This window comes from Rhamphochromis sp. 'chilingali', assembly GCF_963969265.1.
Source record: "Rhamphochromis sp. 'chilingali' genome assembly, chromosome: 13".
NCBI lineage: Eukaryota > Metazoa > Chordata > Actinopteri > Cichliformes > Cichlidae > Rhamphochromis > Rhamphochromis sp. 'chilingali'.
The window spans coordinates 34270337-34288223 of NC_137940.1; the positions used below are offsets into that span (position 1 = coordinate 34270337).

The 17887-nt window shown below is 37.5% G+C and overlaps 2 protein-coding genes across 6 annotated transcripts; both read right to left on the reverse strand.

Annotated features, from left to right (window-relative positions):
• Window positions 1-1704: 1704 nt before the first annotated feature.
• On the reverse strand, window positions 1705-5199 carry vgll1 (vestigial like family member 1). Its single transcript, XM_080901364.1, has 4 exons — window positions 5013-5199; window positions 4067-4269; window positions 3614-3970; window positions 1705-2578 (listed from the first exon to the last, which is right to left on the reverse strand). The coding sequence occupies exons 2-4, from the start codon at window positions 4254-4256 to the stop codon at window positions 2541-2543; spliced, it is 585 nt and encodes a 194-aa protein (XP_080757490.1). The 5' UTR covers window positions 4257-4269; window positions 5013-5199; the 3' UTR covers window positions 1705-2540.
• On the reverse strand, window positions 5102-17514 carry adgrg4a (adhesion G protein-coupled receptor G4a). 5 transcript variants are annotated; one of them, XM_080901356.1, is made up of 29 exons: window positions 17376-17514; window positions 17148-17268; window positions 16284-16901; window positions 15145-15242; window positions 15008-15066; window positions 14738-14786; window positions 14506-14543; window positions 14267-14415; window positions 14004-14048; window positions 13787-13858; window positions 13357-13439; window positions 13199-13269; window positions 13081-13108; window positions 12935-12957; window positions 12648-12790; window positions 12446-12575; window positions 11568-11674; window positions 11260-11476; window positions 10985-11150; window positions 10493-10645; window positions 9407-9541; window positions 9278-9323; window positions 9008-9111; window positions 8600-8721; window positions 7801-8069; window positions 7467-7572; window positions 6897-7177; window positions 6495-6596; window positions 5102-6386 (listed from the first exon to the last, which is right to left on the reverse strand). In XM_080901356.1, exons 2-29 carry the CDS (start codon window positions 17221-17223, stop codon window positions 6298-6300), a joined length of 3579 nt encoding a protein of 1192 aa, XP_080757482.1. In that variant the 5' UTR covers window positions 17224-17268; window positions 17376-17514; the 3' UTR covers window positions 5102-6297. The 5 variants fall into 5 exon arrangements, with proteins under 5 accessions (XP_080757482.1, XP_080757479.1, XP_080757480.1 ...); XM_080901353.1 differs by having other exon boundaries at window positions 16284-16904; window positions 17148-17265; window positions 17376-17513; XM_080901354.1 differs by having other exon boundaries at window positions 16284-16904; window positions 17148-17300; window positions 17376-17513.
• Window positions 17515-17887: the final 373 nt, after the last annotated feature.

A 17887-nucleotide genomic window follows, 5' to 3' on the forward strand; every position in this document is an offset into this window, starting at 1 on the left:
ATGTGGAGACAGCTCGTCCTCCATCTGTGACCATGAAAAATGTCAACAGTTAAATATACTGTCATCTCTATTAGAAAAACCAGTTGGTGAGCTGACACTAAACATATTCCACTCAGAGTTATCATGTGCTGCATATAAATAACAGTGTTTTCAAAGAAACATAGTTAGTCTATATGGAAACGGATGTAAAACGGCAGCAGTAATGCTGAACTTATCGCTGAAAATGGTCAAAAGTCAAATTAAAGCTCTCAGAAAATGACACATGACGCATATAAAAGTTCTTTTTTTAAAGTCAAAATTCGCACAATAGGATGACAAAATAAGTAAGAAACTAAAACATCCTCATCCATCCTACTCCAGTGCACCGTGACAAAAAGATGTCATTATTATAAATGTGATGATTCCTGCCATACTACCCTGCTGTGAAGATTAATGTGAAACTCATCTCTTTTTGACACTTTCTGCTGATACATGATTTCAAGAACACAGTGAATTGTGAAAGGCAGTCTGATTTAGCTCTAATTCGGCGCTTATTCTGCAGACTTCACACAGGAGTGGATCTCTCTTCAGTAATAAAATAGCAGCAGATTTACGTTTGTATTGAATGTGGGTTTAACTTTGGATGACAATTATTCATGTCATTGTTATTAATAATGAAATCTCTGTGGTATCCATAATGACTTTTCACTGTATGTAAGGCAGTATGAAATGAAACCTTTGTTGTCTCACTTATTTATTTATTAAGAAGCACAATGACTGTAAATGGTTTCTGACCTTCTTTCATTCCTTCTGGTTTTGTCAGACCATGCCACTCCGACCTGCAGGCCTTTTCTGCTCAAATAAGTTTCCCTGCTCTCCACTCACAGTTATTTTTTCATACCTGAGGTGTTCTTGCACTAAACTGATAAATAAAAGGAATTTATGTAAAAATGTATAATTTCTAAAACATTAAAGAAAAATCTAAGAAAATCAAAAATCTTGGCCTGCATACCTGGAACTATATGTAGATATGTATACTATACTTTGAATTTTAGGCAGACAGGCTACTGGGGACCCTAAAGAAACATGCACCTTCCTCGAGGAACATACACATAGCACCCCACTGGTGATATATTTTTGCCTTTGGCCTCATTTTACATTTCCATCCATCTGTAAATGCTAAAAAAAAAGGTCTTGCCATGACCTGCTCTAAATGTTTTTATTTTTTCTGTTTGTAATTTATTTGCCTGGTTTTTCTGAGTAAAAGTCTTTACATTTATTTATTGAGCCATGCTTTTGGTTTCGTTTTTGATATTCGTGGCACTTCTCGTGGGGTTAGCACTGTTGCCTCACAGCAAGAAGGTCCTGAGTTCAATTCCACCATCAGGCCGGGGTCTTTTCTGTGGAGTTTGCATGTGACCCTGTGTGTGTGTGGGTTATCTCTGGGTACTCTGGCTTCCTCCCACAGTCCAAAGACATGCAGTTAGTGGGGACAGGTTAACTGGAAACTGTAAATTGCCCATAGGTGTGAGTGCGAATGGTTGTCTGTGTCTATGTGTTAGCCCTGCGACAGACTGGTGACCTGTGCAGGGTGCACCCTGCCTCTCGCACCGAGACAGCTGGGATAGGCTCCAGTCCCCCCACAGCCCTCATAAGGATAAAGGGGATGGATGGATAATACTTTTTGTGATATGAACTAATGTTTAAGTAAATCAGAAGCAGCAGTTGAAGAAATATTCACATCATTTATTAAAGTACAAGTAGCTGTAGTAGTTGTAATTAAAAGTCATACAACTTATATTTAAGTAAAACAACACAAATATAATAACAAATGTTCTTTAAAGAATCAAAGTTTAAGTTCATTATTTGGGTAAATGCTCTTGCAAAAGCCATAAAACATGCCAAAAGGTGTCAGCATTGTTCATTTTACACGATTATCTGTTGCATGATCGTTATTTTTCAAACCAGAATGAAAATATTATGTCTGTTTAACATTGGATGATATCTGAGAGTTTTATTTGTCTACTGTGTAAATCTGATTTCTTGTTACACCATCAGACACCTTACCTTGACAGTATTACAGAAAATATGTAATTATTACAGTACATTATCCTTCATTCGTCTGTTCCTATGTACATAAAATATTTTCATTTCAACTAAAGGTCCAATCCAAACAAACTTTAATTGATTAATTAGAAGTTATGTCAAAATCTTACATTTACAACATGTTCATTCTTAATACTGGCCTATTTACTGAAGTATGCCCGCAAACAAATGAAAGAGAAAGCCTTCATTCAACTCCACCACAAACAGAGCAGCAGCACATACAGTGCTCTGGAATGACGGACTTGAAGAACCAGTTTGTCAGAGACTGTTCTTTTTTAGAAAGATTATTCCAGTTACTACATGCTAAGGCACTGAGGTCATTTCGCACAGCTTTTTCCTCTCAGTTCGTTCTCAGATGAGCCTTGCAGGCCCGTCGAACAAGTACAAACGGCTACAGAAAGACAGGTAGCTTTACAGAGCCACAGGTTCACAGAGTAGATGAAGCTGTTTTCCCTTCAGTACCAGTGCAAGTCCTTCTTTTCCAGATGCCGTCCTGAAAAACGGAGGACAAATGCTTAGTTCTAAAGGATGTGCATGTTCAGTAAAATGTTGCTGCAATATATAATGTGATAAATTTATATGTGTTTTATTTTTAACAGAGAAGCAATTTTTATAATAAAGTGCACAAAACTCTTAAGTGCTACAAGTAAGGAAGCTATAATATTAAGTGTCAGCTTTTTGGGGTTTAAAAAACTCCAAAAACAATTAGACTTTTGTAGTATAATAACCTCTATAATAATCTCTGGCACATCTGCAGACCTCCACAGTAGTCACCTTCTTAATAAATAATTCATATTAAATGTGGATCAGGTGTTCTGTTATGGGAATATAAAGCATGCTTCCTTTCCTGTGAATTCAACTGTATCAGAGATAATTTAAGAATACTAATGATACTGATTTAATGTGTTAACTTCATTTTTCTTGTTTTGTTTTGGCTGTCGCTTTTTTCTCGGTTATAAAATAGCCCAAATGCCATTCAAGCATGTAAGCTTTACATTTTAAGTTGAGGGACTGGGGGAAACTAGTGAAATGAAGTATTTTTACTTATATTCCTGAATACATGCCAAAATCCAAAATACTGGAACCTGTTAAAAAAGAATGGAACAGTGCAATTTGGAATAGATCATGAAAATAATGCAAAGATGCCACAAAACTGCACTGATCATAAAGAGACTTGAAATCTCCTTCTGAACCACAGAAGACAGTTTACAGCCATTACAATCATCTTAAATAAGTGAAAATCTTAAATCCTCTAATCAGAAAACATTAAGTATGTCAATTCAAAGTATTTAATTGCTCCTGTGAGTGCAGTAATTTTTAAGTTTTTAATTGGCTACTCTAACTAATTATTATTGCAACCTGTCTTTCTCTGAATTTACTTTTATACTTCCTTATATTTTTTTTTTTGAACCTCTTAGGGATTTTTTTTAAACCTTATTCTAAGACAATTCTCTATCCAAGAAGGATTTCTATCATTTTCCTGTGTGGAAGCTTTTGTAAACATTCTGTATTACAGCTGCAGAATTACCAGGTTCAAAGCCTATAGCAGGGTCCACAGACTCTCTAAACCCTTGAGGTATTGTCCAGCTGGGAAGGAGCTCGGGCTTGGAACTGGAGGCAACTGGTCCCATTTCACCCCGGTCGCTGTGCAGTAGATTGAGGAGGGATGAGGCATACTGCTGACCAGTGAGACTTAACCCATCTGGGGACAGGGAGTATGCAATTGATGACAACCCTGGGCCCTCTCCTGCCCTGGTAGGGAATGTAGACCAGGAGCTAGAAGTATTGTTTGGAGTGGTGATGGTCAGCAGACGTGATGCAGGGGAGACCTGTGACATTGAGTAGGAGTCAATAGCAATGCCCTGACAAGCGCTTGCTGTGTCCTCTGTAGGGACAAAGACAGACAGTCAAAGAATGAAGATAAAACTGGCTGACTCTGCTGTTAGAGTGAGGCCATGTAGTGTTAAGTTTATACTCTCACCCAGTTTAATAGTTTTAGAGTGTTTCTTTGTCTTTATTGCTGATTCCTTAGCACTGTAATCTTTCTTGAGAGCACGGTTGAAGTGAGCATCCACCATGCTGTTAATGTCCCCCTGGAAGTATGTCAGGATGACGAAGTTGGAGTGCTGCTCCACGCTAACAGCGATCGGACTGTCTGTTCTGCTCTCCATGGGTCAGCTGTGACTGGTGAACAGATAATACATAATTTTGATTTATTTACAAACAAAAGGAACTCAAAACCTTATGAGCGTTTAGAGAATGAAAAAGCTTATATATGTTAGTATCATTGTAAAGCTTAAAAACCTATTTTCACTTTATTTATTTTATTACATTCACGTACATTATATACTTAACACTGACAGATATATTACATCCTATCTGCTCATTTTTTTTAAACCACAAGCACGCTTATTTAATATTAAGATTACAGAAATAAAAAGGCCAAAAGGTCCTCCTGCTGCCCTATGACTCACACCACGCACTGCTGTGATGATGATTAACATGTAAAAACATTCAACACAAATAGCAAGATTGTAAAGGACACCTAAATTTAAAATTTAGGGTTCATAAATGATAACAAGTAATGCACCAAAACAAAATCAATGCACTGAATGACAATAATAATAATAAAAATTAAAACAAAAACACATATCACTTGATATGATACTTGGTAGTAAGAAATATATAAACTAAGCATGTGCAATCAAAAATGTCAAAATCAGGGGGCTGAAATGCTTAATAATGCATATGGGTTGTTAAAAAAAAAAGTCAGTCAGTGTAGCTTAAAAGTATCAAAGATTGAGATAAACATACAGTATAAAAACCTCATTCAACCTGTTGTGAGAACAGGAAGAATAACTTCCATGTAAGAAGACTGAACTAATAAAAACGTTTCACTTATATTTTTAGTAACTTCTTTCTCTTACCTGACCTGATGATGACCAAAGGTGAGCAAGGACTGCAACCTAGCATTGACTGGTTGATCAAAGTAATGATGAGCAGCAATTGGAAAAAAAAAATGTCGTTTGGCTGTTGTCTATTTGATTCCAAGAACCAACGCCAGGCGTTTGGTCTTTTTCTTTTCTGCTTAAGACAAAACGTTCCCCTCGCAGAGCCTCTAAAGTTACTGGATGTGGTAGCCTGGGTGGGCGTGTGAGCACTCATGAACACACAGAGCTATGAACAGAATGCTATCGAGCAGGTTTCCTCAGAACCTGAACGACAAGCTATTAAAACATTATGCAGTCCAAGTTTCAAAAAGGGTTTTGAGTTTAACTGTAGCTTGTAAGTGACCTGAGCTTTAGGTTTCCCAGTTAACACATCAGGCAGCAGAAAAATCTAACTTTAATTCATTTTTCAAATCATACCAGTGAATTTCATAGATCACTTAGATGGAGCTCTCTGCCCTCTAAAAATAAAAGCAAAATCTGTGTAAGTTTAGTTCGTGCTGCATTTTCGACTGTCAGAGAAACACAAGACTATCATCAGAACGCAATGTTTAAACTATGTACACAATCTGTGTACAAGCTAAACTAAATCATAGCCATTTCTATTTATTTAAACAAGGAGACGTGCTCAGTTTTATTTCATTTTAGTTAAAGAATAAAATTACGTCATAGGTTAAATCTCGTCTTGCATGCACAGAGCTAAACTGTCATTATACAGTGGTAAGCCGTGACAAATCCTGTATAGGATATCAGAAAATATACTCTAAGAAGTCAGCTAAATCCCTATTACATTACAATCCTATTGAAATTAACCTTAAAAACGACTTTTACGCTCCAATATTTGCATGACATTTAAATGGATAATAATCGAGTGTGCAGAACATTACATTTTGCTTTGTTACAAAGAAAGATTTCTTAAACAGCACTACAATGCATGGATGTGAAAATGAATCATTTTAACCTTTAAAATGAATTGTACGGCTTTTACACGTTTACTGATTTCTAATGGATTTTTACTTTCTGCATCAAAGCAGTGCTTAATTTTCATGACCGAGTTTAAGTGATGGCTTTGGACCCATTTTCTCCGTGAAGCTGAGACATATTTCAGCTTTCCCTGCACATTAGTTGCACTGGGGAGTTTGTCTTTGAACCTTTTGCTTTCTGTTTGTAATTCAACAACGGAAAACTTTGAAGAATTCATCCAGATGTCCACTCATGCCCCCTGGTGTTGGTTTACTGCTGCTGCTGCTGAGGAGCCAGAAACCTACTGGGAGCTGCCAGAAGTGACCGAATCCGAGTTAACGAGATTCTTCTTTTTGCATCGGTCACCGACTGTCACAGAGCGGCTCCAGTCTGAACACGGAAGGCAAGAAATACAAAAAACTGCATCTTGAAAATGCTTCCTATCAACCATGTGGCTATTATGCTGCAGTGTTGTTATATGTCAAAATGAACTGCTACCTGAGTATTCACGGAGTCTAAAACGTCCACAGCACAGGTGGATTCTCCACTGTTTCCTCACATTTTCCTTCATCAGGCAGTGGAACAAAAACACAAAGAAGCCTTGATGAAAAAAACAAAACAAAAGAAGAATAACAGTGACGTTCAATTGCACTCAGTTTGACATTAAAAATGATATAAATTTGTGTTTTAGTTCATCTTTTTCTCTTAGCCTTGACAACACTCTTAAGGATTTCTTAACACTTGTACTAATTCTAAAAAGAAAAATCTTTGTGAGATGAGAAAACCCTAACAAAATTATAAAATCACTGGAATTTAGGAAAAATGCTTACAGAAGCAATGGAAATTAGTTACACTTGTGCAGCTAGTATCAAGTTAATAGCAACTACAACTCAGTCTTACCCTGCAAACTGTTGAGGAAAACGAACAGGTACACCAGGACTACTCTGGCAGGCCCAAATGAAAAAAAGCCAATTGACCACGTGAGGCCTAACAGAACCGTGAGACTGGCAACCGCCTTCAAGTCCAGCACAGAGCCCTGGCTGTTTGCGGCAAGCTTATTTGCCCCAATCCGTTTAATTTGGATCAGAACCATGATGAAGACAGACATGTTGCACAACAAGGTCAGACCAATAAATGCCACCACTGTCACAAAGAAGACAATGTCATTCTGTATCCAACAGCTGTAGGAAGAGAGGGAGAATTAGATAAGTCAAAATGCAATTTAAACAGTGAGCTATAGCAATCCCATCAATGCCATTAACTTAGCCAAGCTTCTACTGTGAGACGACTAGTTCATCAACTCAAACGCACATAATAAATTGGACACAGCAGCGTCATTATTTTTATATTTTGCATTCATCCATACAAACTAACCAGTGCAAATTAGCACTCTCTTGATTTGTTTATTAGACTAATTACATTTCTAATCCAGTATTCATATCAGTAATATTGCGGAACTGCAGTATTTACAATGCTTCAGTGGAATCAAGGACCATTTCAATTTCTTCATCAGCAAGACTGCCGTAGGCATCTTTATCTATGACCAGCACCAGGCTCACTATTACTGCAGGAATACCTGTGAGAAAACAATTCAACTTTATTCTGTTTGTCCATCCCAATTATTTTAATATGTCCTCTACAATTCCAACAACTGTAACTCCTTTCACAATAAACACATTTTATTATTTTGATCTAATTTAAGATTAGAATCACGATCCATTAATGTACCCAATGTGTCAGTTAAAGCCACCTGGCAGAGCAATTTTGTTTCTACAGAAAGGGGCACATAGAAATGTTTCCTTACCCCATCCTATAATACAGAACTTGAGGATATAAGAGGGGATATATGTGTTGAAGACTTTGACCAATGCGAGATACATGTGCACAGCTTCCAGGCCCATCCACGTGAAGGAGGCCAACATGAAATAGTGGAGCGTTGCAGCAGTAGCAATACAAAGAGCATAATTGGAGAAAGATGAGAGCCAAGTGTTTAGAAGGAAGAGCATGCTCAGCCCCTGCAGTGCAGATGACAGGTTGATGAGTATCTTAGATGGGTAATCTTGTCGCAGCTTCCTGTGGTAAATAAATGGATAATGAGACCACAGTGCAGACTGATGCTTTAAAAGTCACTCCAAAATTATCACTGTGTACTACAGATTTTCTTATCTACATGATTTCAGTATATACAGACATTTCCATACACTCATTATGAGCACGACTGTTATGTTAATTTGGGTAACTTCTGGGCTTTTAATGATTTCTTTGGAATGACTGTACACCACAAGTTTAAGAACTACCAGCCAATCATGATCAATAACAAGAAGCTGATATGTCTTGAATTTGACATTGTAGAACCTTCAGAATCACTCACATTGGTGTTGTTTTGTAAAGTCATCAAAGATGTACGCTGTACAATCATTTCACCCTGGAAAAAAAAGCACTTCAAAGAAATAATTAGAAGGCCCAAAATACCATGAAATCTGTGCCCACGATCAGTGTATGGAAACTTCTGACCACAAATGTAGGTGGCCATAGACTTTTCATATGCTCAAATCTATTTCAATGCAAAGTCAGTAGTTGTAGCATCAGTATCAGTGACTTACTCAAAAATAAGGTAGGTGAGTAGAGTGAGGCCCAGAAAGATGGAGGATATACCACATCCAATATATGATACCACTGTCAGAATCTGTTCATTAACCTTACTGAAAGGAGTTCTTTCGACATTCTGAAACACAAAAAGTACAAAACCTAAACGCTGGCATCGCCTACAGTGGCATCAAGAAGACACAGGCACGGAGAGCAGGGCTTTACCTCTCACAGCTATTGGAAAACTAATAATATGACAACAACTTTATTTTTACACATGGTGACTTTAATACCACTATCTCACATTGCTGGCAGAAAAATACCCATGCAGCCAGCACTGACCAGATTGCACACAGTATGTTGGCGCCTGTAGGAGTTTGTTTTCTAGTTAAATCTATAAAACAAAAAACAGACCAATGACTCACCAGGAGCACAGCAAAATGTGTGAGGTGATCACAGAGACAACTGGTCTGATATGGAGAAATACTCTCGGTTTCACAGCCGCTGCTGTTCCAACCACCCCGCCCACCTGACACACACACACACCAGCAAAGATTCACCCACACATGCACACAAACACAAATCTTTTTATCAACAGATGCACAGCTTCAAAAGTTTTGAAAGCTTTATCAAATTTAGGGGTTTGGAGTTACAGTCAATCAACTAAATCCAATAATAAAGAATTTTTGACTCACCATTCTTATAAAAATCCCAAAACATGCATTGTACTTTGTCCCGTGGCTGTAAATATCGAGAAGTAGAATGATATTAGAGTCCCATACACTTTCATATCACTCACAAACTGAACAGCACTTGTTTGTCACCTTTGTAGGAATTTGATGACTGAAGGTCACCACTACTCGATCTTCCAGGTTCATGATTTTGCTGTCATTGATGCTGGCAGATACTACATATGAGTTCAACGTCCAGTTGCTCTGCGCATTGTTTATGTCCAGGTCCTATTTAAAATAAAATGGCCAGCACATCAACAACCAGATTAATGAATCGTAGTAAGCAACAACAGTGGGGCCATGGTTTTGTAAAGGCCATTGAAGATGTACTAAATTCTTAATTTAATTTGTAAATATAGAAATATGTAGAGTTCTGCCACTGAGATCATGTGCTTTCAACTGGTTTACTCTAACAATATGTGTATGAACTCAACTGGTTTCACAACTTAACACCTTCCTGCTGTCCAGTAAAAGGAACTGCTGTTATTTTGATTCCAGTTCCAACCAGATCATGCCAGTTTTACCCAGGATGACAGAGCCATGCAGGTCCACCATGCACCAGTAAAACTGCATCCGATTGCACTTCCCACTTGTGTGTGTGTGGGAGGGGGGGGGGGGGGGTAGTGTTCTGTAGAATCAAGCTAAGCCTGCAAAATAAGCTATACTGTAGATTAAACTGATAATGTGTTTGTAGGGTAAACATCAAGTCGAGAACCCGTGGATAAAGTTAGTATGAAAAGTGTAAAAGGGAAATAACTAATCTGACCCTATCCAAAGATAGCAGAATCTAGCTATCTCTCTTATGTGATGGTAAAGAAAAAAATGGTTGTCTGGCACCACAGGGGGTCACTGCATCCAGCCAAGAAGTTATGTGGCACTTAATATCCCTGTGAAACCTCAAATTTACCCTATTACAGTAAGCCAGATATATTTCTTTTGATTTTCTCTAGTTAGTTACAGTTGTGAGTGGTTGTGTTATGTGTTTTTATGCAACGCTAGGTTTATTTTCTCCTCGCTCCAGCTTTATGGATTTATAGAGATTTCAAAAACAAAGCAACCTTTCCAAAGTCGAAGTTGTAAATATTACACCTAATAAACTGTAGATTTTTGAAGAAGAAAGAATAACAAGAACAACAATTAACAAACAATGTAACAAATAGCACGGGAAGAATACAGTACCTGAAAAAGCTCGTGTGTTCCATAAAACTGAAACTGAACACGAGTTGTATTTCTCCCTCCAGTAGGGAAAAAATCATTGAGTGCAGAAGGCAAAGAGATTGTTGCATTTGCTGTGGGATGTGGTTTATTCACAAAGCCCTGGTCGACAAACATCTGAGAAAGAAAAATAAAACAGGGTCACATTGCTGCACACTGCTTTAAAACTGCCTGTATGGATCATGGAGCTTTTCCTGTTAAAACCCAATCTGCCATGACTGCTTGAGGCCACAATATCTGTTTGCCAGAACAATCACCTGTGTTTTCAAGGGCATTATTGCAACTAAATCTATCCTATAAGCAGTCAGGTGGAAACTGTTTTTGTTTTTCGCATTGAGTTAATACAAATATAGCACTTCATTTACTTTAACATATTTTATAACTTCTGTAATTAAGGGAAATTTCTAATATGTCAAATTCACTTCCCTCTTCATTAGAGCATTTCCAACCTCTCACCTCAGGGCTCTTAGTTGGTGAAACAATTGATGCACCAAAGGTGAGACCACTGAATTCCTCTGGATCCACATTGATCATGGAAAATCCCAGTGGGGGAGCGGTTAAATTAGCAGATTCACCTTGGAATATCATATTATCCGCCATCCTGTCTGTCAGATTGAGGAAACTTTTTGCAAGGAAGAAAAAAATGTAGATTAGCATGTAAATAAGAACTGGATTCAGAAATGCACAGCTCATCAAACTTGGGCAGGAGTCACACTTTCATTTTTCCTTACGTGTTTGAAACCGGAGTAACATCAGTGTTGGAAAGCAGAATATCAGAAACAATAGTGACGATGTTGGCTCCAACCGCAGAGTTAACGATGCTTTCATCGACTACTTCACTGAGCTTTTCCACCACAGATTCCAGGTGAGAAGGCGAGAGCTCCGAGCTATTGCCTAACTGAATAACTACAAGGTCCTGAATCACCACCACAACCTCAGCCGCATTACCTGGAAATCATTAACACCAGAGGGTTTTTTGGCTTGTGTTGAAGTTGTGAAGAAATGGGAATAAAAACAGACTGCACGTCGATCCTCTTACCAGGAGTGACAGTGATATTGTTAAGGTCCGATATTGATAGATGTTGGTGGCAGTTCTTCATGTTAGGATCAGCCCATCTGGTCGTGTCAGTTTCAATGTCTAACTTACTAAACAGACCAGAGAATTGAAGGGAGGAGGAAATAATAAAAAGAGAACATCAAACATCTTTATGGTCTGATCTAATTGAAGTTGTTGCACAAAGTCGCACTGTATCTATATCTTGGCTTCTGGAAGAAAAAAGAAAGAAGAAGAAAAAACAACCCTGTCCTGGGCCAATAATGATTTTAATAAACGTTAGCGTAATCTTAATGTTTCACTAAGAGATCATAAAATTGATTACCCCTATTACACAGTCATTTCCGTGTCGTGATAATGCAATCATTGAAGCATAAAAAACTGAGGTTTGTCATTACACTAATAATCAACTTAAAGGAAATTGATTTTTTTTTTCCAGATTGAGCTGTGGGCTGGCAGGGATCCGTCAGTTTTACGTCTGTGGGGTCAGAATTGCACATGGTGTGGGTGGAGTAGCTGGAACAGGGCATTATATGAGAAGCTTTCCTCATCTTGCTGAACTGTCTGTGTGCAGTTCTGACAAAGATCACAGAGATCTTAACAAGTTAAAAGAAAATAGAAATAACACCCTATTTTTCCCCATATTTCATTATCAAGATAAATTGATGTTTCATAGCTTGTCTAAAGCTTGTCTCATTGATAAACAAATATTAGCCTACTTTGTTATTATATGGGGGATATTGTGTAATAATCTCTTATATAGCAATAAAGCAGTCTAACAGTCTGATAAACAGTGCTATTAAAGCGTCATTGCCTCTGGTCAAATATTAAATCTGCCGATTAGGAATATGATGATGTCTTACCAGAGTCTGAAAGCTCTCTCTGATGTTGGCGTGATGCATCCCATTACTTGGATTCTTTGTGGAAATGTTTCAGGCCATATGTATTTTCCATAGATTGTGAAGCTAGTGTCTTCTGAACAGTTTTTTGGCACTGAAAAAAAAAAATACTGTTAGTCTTCCATAACTTACCTAGGTTTTTGTTTGTACCAGAAATATAGCTCACCTATATGTCTGATCATCACTTCCACAGTTTGGATAATAATGGAGTGATTTTGATACTTTGACACCAAGGCAGCTTGAATTAGGATTTCAATTTCTGCCACAGTGTTTTTGTTGCATTCCTGAACATGGAAGGCACAGTAATATCTGATAATGAAATATGCAGTTAGTAGTTAGAGACACCGATTTTAACAAGTATTTCTGAATTTGAATATAAATGAAGTTGAATTACAGTATTACAGAAAACCAGACATAAATATATCTCTTTCTTCCATATTCATTGTCACTTACTGTTTTGGTTGGTCCTGAGAAATCTAAAGAAAGAAACAGAGACAGCTAAACGTAAATGGAGTCGTTCTTGTCTAATATTAAAATGGATTATACACCACTTTACTTTATAGGCCCTCTCTTGCTTCTATAGTTGAGCGCGTACTCACCATTAAATTGAAATAATGCTCCATGTTTCTATAAAATATTAGACAGACATATTTGTATGGCAAACATGTTAAAAGGGTCTAAAATGTGCAATAAAAATGAAGTTCTATTGCCACCCACCTGACAGCATTCTCTTTTATGTCAAGATTCAGTACACTCATCGTGTTATTCACCTCTAGCTGCTTTTTCACCTTTTGCCAAAAACAAAAGAAATTTGTTTAAACTGTTTTGCTTTTTTTTCTAAGTATCTTTCAAGTGCAATTATATTAGTGTTTTACCCATTTCTCAATGATATCCTTTGGATCCAAAGGGTTTCCAGTCATATTTAAGAACAAATCAACTCTAAAGAATTGATCTGGTTCTACAGCAGGAGGGAAAACAGTTAAACAGTTAATTCTACAATGTGTTTGAAAAACTGTAACTATTATGATTACTTGTGAAACTAAACTTTAAAAAAACACCTCTTAAACTCTCTCAATACTTTGTTGAAAGAAAGGAATTTAATCTGTGGGAATCTACATGAACATTGATGTGAACATTTTATTGTTTAACAGGGTCCTTGTGCAGATCGCCCATCATCTGATTTCATTCAGTGATTTATTTGAATGGACATTTTGTGATATAACAAAGTAAACAGTTGAACCTGTTTACTGAAGAAACAAATCGAATTCATAAATGTGATTTATGTGAGTCGTGCAGTGAACTGACCAGCAGTGTCATTGACATGCAAAGGCTCTCTGGTCGTTGGATGAACTGATGGACTGAGAGTTGGCGTTGTCTCTGCAAATTTAAGTGACATGTTTATAACAAAGCTTGTGGGGAATGTCTTGCAGACTTTGCTTCACATGACAAAACATATTTCCTGCAATCGATTTAGACAATGCACTTCTAATTGTTAGATTTTTACAGGCAGGTGTATCGATACCGGAGCTGACAGTTGGTGCAGGTTCTGTCGAATTGGAGAATTGCTCTGAAAGGAAAAAGAAAGAAAGCTTTAAGTACAATTAGATGTATTTAGAATTGCAGGAATGTGCACTGGTTCTAATTATGCCTGTGGGTGTGAAATATAAACACGTGGAAAGTTCATACATTATTATATTTTAGGCTAATCCAGTAGTGCACTAAAGTACAAAAGAAGGTTATTTTACATGCATGTGTGTGTGAGCGAACTATGCAGAGTATACTCACCTACAGGAAGTACAACAATGTCGTTGCCCTGAACTGACAGATTAAGGAAGTTTAAAGGGGAGCGCAAACTAAGCAATGCTGTAATCTCTGTCTGAACCACTTCAACATCAGCAGGAGGATTCACATGTATGTGCACTTCACAGCTGAAGCTAGAAATAAATCCAAAATACATGAGCTTGTTTGCAGCCGTGTAATTTGTGATTCTCTCTTGTTTTTTCGAGGTTTTTATTAAATCTTACCAGCTGTCACAGATTGTGTTTATTAACAGTTCCAATTCCTGAAAATAACAGAAATTTTTCAGAACTTTAGTGGAAAGTTATGTGGTTTCATTTGCTTATTTGTCTCATGACAGATATCAGGGTTTGTGTAGGACGATTGCTTCCTTAGAAAAATAAAGACTTTCATTTATTCATTAATTAGTTTATTTTTGAAGAACATTACTGATTCTTTCCACTGAAAATCAAATTGTACCTGGTCTTTGTCTAGAGTAGCAGAATCATTAACTATGGGGCAGCTACTGCTGGATGGGAACAGAGAGAACAGAAATTAGAGACAGGAGAGTCAAGAACAGCTGTTATAATTAGCAAACATTTAGAATGAAAGCATTTCTATTATTAAACTAAAGGGCCATGCTCAAACACAAATTTGAGATACTTGTATGTCATTTATTTATTTAGTAGTTTTGCGTTCTGCGTTTTTAGGTGTACTGAGAGAAAGATTAGCTTTGAAAAAACATCTTACCAAGGGGATGACACTAAGATGCTATGGATAGATGTGTTTTTGTGGAAAATGCTTTCCAACTGGTAAAAGAGGACAGAGACAGTCAATTACTGTGATAGACAAATCTGGGTATTTGCATTCAGGCAAGTTTTTCTTACCCAGATTTTAGAGATTTCCTCCAGTGACAACAAAAGATTTCCCGGGTTTAACGTGTTAAATATGCACGTCTCCATTTTGACTGTGTAGAATGACCATGCTAAAAAAATATAGAAAGAAGAACAAATGAACTGTTATTATCTTAAATAGTTTACTAACTGCAATATTATCCCCCCTCTCATTTAAATAATACATAATTTTAATGTAGTGTTATGTAAGTTAGTTTAAGACTTATCAAAACATTTCAACAATATCAGAATCTTAGGAAAAAACATTTTTAATAAGTTCAAACTGTTATTAACTTTGTCATGAGCAATCTCACAATGCCTTGTGGATAATTTTCTGTTTACTAAACTTTATTTAAAATATCCAACATTTGGAATATCATCCACCCCTTTTCATATTTGCTATAAGGACCCAGCCTAGCCCAGCAGATTTTGAGTGAGAGCGGAGGTACATCCTGCACACGATGCTATCACAACTCTAACATAGAGCGACGGACAAAGATTTGAGCTCACATTCACCAATAGCCATTTTAAAATTAACCCAACATGCATGTCTTTGGAATGTGGGAGGAAGCCAGAGCACCTGGAAAGAACCCATGCAGGCTTAGGAAAACAAACAAACTCCACAGAGACTAATCTTTAACAGGCCAGCAGGTGAAAAACTGGAATTTTTATCTTGTAAGGTGAAAAGTCCCAGAATAAATAAATGCCATCTTTGACATTTCAGCCTAAGACACCAAAACCGACTGAGGACCATGAATGCATCATCAAGGCTATCTGAACACCACTCTAAGAGTTTACAGATGGGCAGACTGATATATTTTCCCATAATGTCTTGCTCCAAAATCTCCACAACACAACAGCTCAAAGTGCTGCATATGAAATAATGTAAAACACACAGAGGAAAGTTTCCCAAAAAATATTTTATCATCTGAAGACTGAAAATATCTTAAGAAAGTTACACTGAGAAAACATTATCTTTAAACTTGTGAGTCATGTTTCATAAGAATATATTTCAGAATATGAATTTTAGGCTTGCTTATGTTGCTGGGAAGTTCCCTGTTAGCTAGAAAACTGTGCATAGTCCAAACTAGATGACTGTGAAATGCAAAAATAAAAGCCCATAATGTATTTACCACAGTGTAGGTTGATGCTGGGCTCAGGGGGGCAGCTATAGGTCCACTGCTTTAGGTCCCAGCTCACCAAATCCCCATCTGTACAGTTCAGGTTTTTCAGTTCTTCAAGGCTCCATTCTCTGGCCCACATCCGAAACAGAGCTATCTCACCTACCAAGTTAGTGCCAGTCTCCGGTTGGATTTCACCATTTGCGTTTACATAATGAGACACACCAAGAGTGAGAGTGCCGTTTTTGGACAGTTGCTGGCTTGTTGTTAGACATATTTCAATCAGAAAGGTACTGTTGATGGAGATCCTTAGTCGCTGAGCTTGCCCCGACCAGGTAAGACAGACAGAGTGCCACTCATTCACTGTAAGATTATTTTCATATTGCCACTCATGTCCGAACAACTTTACGAATAGTTTTCCATTTTTGCCTCCAAGACCCAGCTCCGTCTCTCTGTTTCCTGGAGCTTTGTATTCAAAACCTGTCCAGTCTGCTGAAATGGTGCGACGTAAACTCATGCACACACTGAGCTCCCTGAGGGCTGGTACCGGAACCCCCGAGTGTAACTGCCACAAACACGGTTGGACTTGAAACACCAGCTTCTTACCCCACAGGCTGGTACTAGCAAAGGCTGCTGAGATTAAAACATGGGAAGAAATTACAGAGATGGAAAAAAAATATAAAAAGACAGAATACAGAAGATATATAGTAAATTAAATCCCCCCCCCCCCCCCCCCTAATCACTCACAGTTCATTTTTATTTAAGTTTAAATATCAACTTTCCCAAAAGACGAAATACATTTTTTAATTATTTTGTTTATACACATATTATTTTATGACACAATATACAATATTTTGAATATTTTTTTTCTCTTACTTGAACCCAGAGGACAAGCTGACATAAATATACAGAAACAGATGGCCAGAGAAGACAGACTTTTGATTGAGTTCATGGCAGCAGACGAAAACGGTTTCTGTGCGAGTCAAGTGGTCATCTGCTGAAGGGCGACAGTAACATTCATTCATTCACCTTTAAAAAAAAAACCTCCCAAAATAAACAAAACAAATCCTACCAATAAACATACATGTGTGACGGAAAACTTACCATGGGCTCCTTGACGTGGTTGAAACCTAAAGATGAACTAGTTTTAAGCAAGCAGAGCCCTCAGACTGCTGGGCAACGTCACTTTTGACTCCATTAGACCTCCACACCCAATTCCCCGTATTTCGCCGAGTTACTCATTAATCGCAGGCAATAAACATGACTACCAAACAAAGCAATTTAAAACCCATGCCCACATGAAACGTGTGCAAAATAAGTGTTTTTTCTAAGCACATTTATTTCCCTTTTGTTCGATATGAGCACCGAGTTTAAGTGATATGCTGACAAAACTCAGAGGTCAAAAAGAAAGTCAGGAACAGTTTTCATTTAACATTCTTGTTTTGTGTGAACGTGCTGAGGAGATTCCTTCTGTCTAAATACATAATACTTTTATTTTAAGGGTTCCTTCATAAACTGATTTCCACATGTGAGTGAATATTTCTGTGAACTGTTCTGATGGATACGGAGACTGTGTTTCTAACGCAGGAGATTTGTTTTATAGACACAAAACATAT

What these genes read in the sequence shown, in the direction of transcription:
- vgll1 (XM_080901364.1), bottom strand. Translation starts at nt 4,256, where the DNA reads ATGGAGAGCAGAACAGACAGTCCGATCGCTGTTAGCGTGGAGCAGCAC. An exon ending in CTCTAAAACTATTAAACTGG is followed by an intron (nt 3,971 to 4,066) that starts GTGAGAGTATAA and finishes TTGTCCCTACAG; the next exon opens with AGGACACAGCAAGCGCTTGT. An exon ending in TGCTATAGGCTTTGAACCTG is followed by an intron (nt 2,579 to 3,613) that starts GTAATTCTGCAG and finishes TCCGTTTTTCAG; the next exon opens with GACGGCATCTGGAAAAGAAG.
- adgrg4a (XM_080901353.1), bottom strand. Translation starts at nt 17,223, where the DNA reads ATGAACTCAATCAAAAGTCTGTCTTCTCTGGCCATCTGTTTCTGTATA. An exon ending in TGCACCAACTGTCAGCTCCG is followed by an intron (nt 13,859 to 14,003) that starts GTATCGATACAC and finishes TTAAATTTGCAG; the next exon opens with AGACAACGCCAACTCTCAGT. An exon ending in CACCAACTAAGAGCCCTGAG is followed by an intron (nt 10,646 to 10,984) that starts GTGAGAGGTTGG and finishes TTTCTTTCTCAG; the next exon opens with ATGTTTGTCGACCAGGGCTT.